Source organism: Aythya ferina (genome assembly GCF_964211825.1).
Source record: "Aythya ferina genome assembly, chromosome: 3".
NCBI classification, from domain to species: Eukaryota; Metazoa; Chordata; class Aves; order Anseriformes; family Anatidae; genus Aythya; species Aythya ferina.
Genome location: NC_140298.1, coordinates 100,084,921 through 100,090,920, shown reverse-complemented (window position 1 = coordinate 100,090,920; position 6,000 = coordinate 100,084,921). Strand labels below are relative to the sequence as shown.

Genomic DNA, 6,000 nt, shown 5'->3' with positions numbered 1-6,000 from the left:
AAGAATTTCTCTATGAAATTGTCAAGAGTGATAGATACTTTCAGCTTGTATGTTTATGTAAAGGAGTCTATTTAAGACTGCACAGTCTGTCCATCCTTTCCCTGCCTCCATTTTTGTAGTGCTTTGATCCACTTCCTATACATTGGAAAGGGGGACAGAAATCACCACTGTCTTCTCTTGACCTCTCACGTAGGCATGGAGGAAAGGGATTCCTTCTGAATGTCCATTCTCTTTGATGCACTTTGATGCAATAGCAGTAGAGGTGATATTCAGGTGGGTAGGGAGGTGTTGCAAAATGCCAACACTAGAAACATTTATGGAAATCTACTTAAAAAGAACTTCAGGCATTTGTAAATAATGCTTATGCCACTACAAAGATCAGACTATATATTAAAGGTTTTGTGGAAAAGCATGCCTTGCTGGAAGTTACCTATGAATGAATGTAGTTCAGAAAGAAAACAGGTGTTAGATTTACAATTGCAACATCTGTCAGAGTCTATCCTCTCCCACCCACCCCTAAATAATAAAATAAAATAAAATCTTGTTTATGCTTCAAGCTTACTAGCACAAGAGTGGCTATTACTCTGAAATACTTTCAATTTTTTTTTTAAGATCCTAGTGTGAAAAGAATTAGGTCAGATATCCAGAACTTAAGCTTTGGCTGGATCAGCACAGCTTCAATATTATAATTCTATGCTTTACATCTATGATCAAAAATAAATGTTGAGGGATTTTTGAACCATCAAAGATCCCATGAGTTGCTGCAGCTGAGCAAACCAGGCTACCAGGATGTCTATGAGAAGTTCCCATGACAGTGTTCCCACATCGCCCAATTGAGGAATTTAGAAAAATATTGTTGCCAGTAGCTGGCTTCATGGATGGGACCTATGTGACTGCTAATCAAGGGGGTTGTTTTCTTGCAGGTGGGGTTGTTTTCTTGCAGTTGTTTGTCTGAGTGCTTTTGACCAATAATCTTGTGTGAGACACCATTCGCCCCTGTTAAGTTTGCTATAAAAGTCAGGCTATTTGGGTAATAAAAGGGAGCATGATCTGACCATACTAGTGTTTGTCATATTTTCGGCCATTCTTCGTGCAACAAATAAATATAAATAATATAGGTGAGCTGCACTGGGTGAGGCCCTGCCTCAACTGAAGTCAGTGTGAATCTATAGCAACATCTAAATTTATAACTAAAATTGTCAGTGCTCATTTTCTATCCCTGAGGCCATCCCGCATGGTCTGAACACAGCACCTCTATTAAAGTCTCCCTTATGTTAAACAGGGTAGCACAACCAAGACATTTACTGGGAACAGACCTTAGCTCACTCAGCTCATGACTGTGCACAGAACTTTTGTGCAGATTTCAATTAACGTTGATCAAAGAATGCCAGGAGTTATTTTAATAAATCTACAGTACAGTTCAAGTCCAGTTCCCAAGTCCAGTTCCCATAGCACTCCTTAGTTAGAATATATATCACTGACATTAAATCCATGGCACAAGTCATATATCATGTTCAAGTGAGTAACAACTCAATATCGTGTTTTCAAGTGGAGTCCTACTTAGCAGTTTGAAGTTTTGAGCTTAAATTAAAGACATAACCAGGACATATAGAAAATACCTTGGTTTTACTACATTTCTAATCATGAGTGGCTATCTTGATTTTGTGATGTTGCACAATTTTCTAGCGTTTCTGTGTGTCTTTACTTGGCCTTCTGTTTAGAGCTTTGCTGTAGCAAATGCCTCTCTCCTCCTACCCCTTACTCAACTCTGGTATCACTTTGATCACTCTGGTATCACTTTGATCACTGGAAAAAAATAAGATGAAACTGTATACAAATGAATAATGAAGTAGCAAAACTAAAGCTTAATATATCACAAGCACATAAGAAAGTATATTAAATTTTGTTTTCAGTTTTGATTATTAAGCAAATATTTGACATTCCAGCTGCCCAGATACCACAAAACAACTGTCCTCTGCTTCAGTGATTGAGTCTTTTGGGATGACTGTGGAGGTTACCTAGCCACCAGTAGATCTATTTACCATTTGGGGATCCTACTGTTTTGGGGTCTTCAGCGAGCTGAAAAGTAGTGACAATAGTGATGATACCCAGCATGCTATATTACATACGCTGTGAAGGTGATGACAAAACAATATATTTTACTGACATTAAAAAAATGTAACAAATAAACATAAGACACCAAACAAATTGGTAGTCTAACATTTTCCCATATGACATACATGTATGTTGCCCTGTTAAGAGAACTACAAAGAAATACAAGATCCTGGGGAAGTCCTATAAAAGCCATATCAGAGCTGCGTAACAAGCTCTGTGTTAGCTTTTCCCAGGCTCTGCCAACTTCCTCTGAAGGCTGGCCTTTAGTCTCTGCTTTGGGATTGTTGCAGAATGCGAAAGGAAGGAAAAAGAGAATGAGCTAACAAGAAATTTCAAGTGTCTCTTTAAAAACATCTTTGGAGAATTATTTCTAAAATACAGCCCTAAAGTCCAAGTGGTGAATTGCTAAGAACTTTTTCTCTTATCTTTCTAGGGATTGATTTGCACATATCAGAAGAAAAATCCTATCTTGCAAAAATGGTAGAGAATGTCAGGAATTCCCCCGAACAAATAAGAAAGTTACTTCAAATGAATATAAGCAACTTCATATAATAATTCTGAAGGTGGCTAATGAAAATATGCAATATCCTCTTATAATATGAGATAGGATTGCATAAGGATATGCAATATCCTCTATAATATATGCTCTTGACAAACATAAATTAATTAATTATTTTACAAAACTGCTCTAAGGAAAATAAATGCAGGATTCTGATGGAGAAAGACAAATCCTTAACAGGGAAATAAATAGAATTGTTTTGAAAAATATAACAGACAATCAGAAATTTTGAAATGAGAAATTGAGAAATAATTTGCAAGCAAATGTGTGTTGTTGAGAATAATCAGTAACCTCCAAGTGGAAGGGGCATGGGAATAAATAGTCAAAATGAAATACTAGAGGCATCCTTATAGTTCCAAGAAATTGTTCTTTACCAGAAAGTTTATTGTATTGACCTCTAATGTTAATATTATTAAAATTCATGAATATAGTCCTAACTGCATCTTGTATTTGCAATTAGTTTGATATTGACTTGTTTCATCTTAGGATGAAACTTAGGAACTTCTTAGGAGAAATGAAAGATTATTTAATAAATTTAACTTAAATTCTTTTAAGGTTTTAATTACAGTATTTGGAGATGTATTCCTTTTTTTCTTTTTCTTTTTCTTTTTCTTTTTCTTTTTCTTTTTCTTTTTCTTTTTCTTTTTCTTTTTCTTTTTCTTTTTCTTTTTCTCTTTTCTTTTTCCTAGTGCTGAACTTTGCATGTAAGGGAATAGCAGTAAAACAGAGGAAGAATTCCATCATTCTTCAAACTACAGTCACTCTGCCATCTATAACTGTTCATGCTAATAACTGAGAATTGACTGTATCTATCATTGTATCTATCATATCATGTATCTATCATAAGCTATCATTTGTGAATGTTAAAATCTCATTAAACACAAAAAGCTGAAAAGTAAAAGGAAAGCTGAAAGTTATATGAAATATTTTCAATAAAAGCATGTTTGAGAAATACATCTTTGAAAAAAAAAAGTAATATAAAATTTGGATGCTATTTGTTTAAAATATCATAATGATTATAAGTACATATTTACAGTCAATAAAAATATTTCTCAGTTTTGCTACATAGTGTTTTGACAGTAGTTAGCTCTTCTATTATGCCTCCTTGCAAACATTAGATCTGTAAACAGCACTAGAATTGCTACCAGCATCTCTAACATTGAAATTAATTTCTCTCAAGATACCACTTTGCAGTAGGCAATCGTTATGGTAGGATCAAATCACCTACTTCAGACACTTTATTTGTGCATGAGGTTTAAGTGGACAGATAAGCATCCCTTTAAAGTAGGTGCCTAAGGCCCACTGCAATCTGCTCTACCTGACTTATGATAGAGGAGGAACCTCTCTGACTAAATTTGAGCACTGAAGCTATGTAAAGACTCCTTATCTGAGATCTTTTAAAGGTACATACCTTCTTTTCTTAGCATACAGTGATTTTAGGCTTTTACTTTATCAAGACATTTTCTTGTGCTCCTAAAATATAGGCAGGGCTTTGATTATGTTGATCCATACTCATTGTATATATTTATGATATTCTTCTTGCTTCATTTCTTGATTGTGTGCTTTTTTTTTTTTAATTTCTCAGGGAAAAACAAAACAAAGCAAAACAAAAACAAAATAAATAAATAAAAAAAACACACACACACAAAAAAAAACCACACACACACAAAGATATTGCCTGATGTTGATTCAAAACTGCACTTAAGAACAAATGAGACTTCTATTACAGAAGCCTGGAATACTTGGTATTACTTACCACTAAGATTAAAATGTCTTCCTTTTATAATTTTTCAGTATCAGGATGTTTTCATTAGCTGTGCAAGTAAAAAAGTGATTTCAAAAGGAATGTTAAGGATATGCTAAAAGTAGACCTGCATTATTTTCTTAGCAAGGAGAAACTCTTTTCATTTCTATTTAAGCATGTATGTAAATCAGGATTAGAGGTAAAGGAAAATAAAAAGTTAAGTGAGCTAGAAAAATCTTTATGTCCAGCTATCACCATACTGACAACATCCTCTGCCAAGCAAAGAAGTCACTGAAGAATGTCTGCACAGCATCACATCTGAGGCTAATGTCAAGGCAATCTATGAATGATTAGATGACTGATTCATGGAAACTTCAATAATATATAAGAAAATCCTACAGGTCGGTGCTTATAGTTATGTCAAATGCGTGCTTATGCCTTTTCCTCAGTCTCAAATAGAGTACATTGTGTTTTAAGATCAATTCTTATTGCAGTTTTCTAGAATAATTAGTTTTTTTTTTTTTTTTTTTTTTTTTTTTTTTTTTCTACAGTGAGGGCTGCAGCAATTTTCAAAATGCACTTAAGAGGCCAATCTTTGGACACACACTTTTCAAACGTTAGTCCATGTTTTTATCTGATATGGGGGATATGTGTGACCATAAGAACAGAAATCAAAATGACACCACAAATGTTATTGAATGAATATTTGCTCAGAATTTTACATTAATGCTGAAGACAACAAACTGATTCAGTTTGACTTAATATTTGTTAACTCATAGATTCAAAATATTGAACAGATTGTGAAAACTGTTAACATTACAGATAACACAACTACAGACTTCTTAGAAAATCACAAAGTTGCAATATTGTGCATGAAATAACTACTTTCTTTAAGAAAATAATTTATTTTCCATAATCACTACATATAATCTTATATCAGTTACTGTACATATATTTTCTTGCAATGCTCTGGCTGTCTATGAATACTGGATCCACAGATGCCACTTTTGCTGCTATAAAGGAGTGAATACAGTGTAATACTGCCGTCAAATCCTGAAATTCAAGTTCCTGAAAGAGGAAGCAAGAGAAAAAAGAGAGAAAACATGATTTCATATTCAGGTCTATAAATTTTTTACATAAATACAGAAAAGACTAATCAGCAAACGGCAATGGACTTTAAATGAAAATTTGAACCTTTAAAGGGAACTGTAAATTTAAAAGTGCTAAGAATAAAAGATGGATATCCATACCTCATTCACTGGAAGTGCAGTATGTCAATTTAATTTTCACCCTCTGCTGCTTCATTGTTTACATTTCACTCAGCTTAGGCAATGAAAGCATTCAACTTGCAAGAACATTTAAATATCACCCCATGTTTTAAATTATTTGAAAAGTTAAAGGTGTTTGGGAATGATGTGGTTTCAAGTCTCAGCCAGGGGAGGCTGATGAGGACACATACCTTGGCAGCCTCTAAAGGAAGGAAGCTAGAAGGACAGAGGCCAGGTGGAAGCAAAGATAAACTCATACCACAGCTTGCACATAAAAATAGGGCTATTTGAAATTCATATGCCCCAATTCAGCA

The 6,000-nt window shown here is 34.1% G+C and overlaps 1 protein-coding gene across 7 annotated transcripts in view; it reads right to left on the bottom strand.

Moving 5' to 3' along the window:
- Positions 1-5,107: 5,107 nt before the first annotated feature.
- The window catches only part of SNTG2 (syntrophin gamma 2), a 291,451-nt gene continuing 290,558 nt past the window's right edge, over positions 5,108-6,000 (bottom strand). For all 7 annotated transcript variants that reach the window (XM_084512370.1, XM_084512371.1, XM_084512376.1 and 4 more), the window contains one exon: positions 5,108-5,486. In XM_084512370.1, coding sequence (XP_084368496.1) covers positions 5,355-5,486 — 132 coding nt within the window. In that variant the 3' untranslated portion in view covers positions 5,108-5,354. The remainder of the gene's footprint in view (positions 5,487-6,000) is intronic.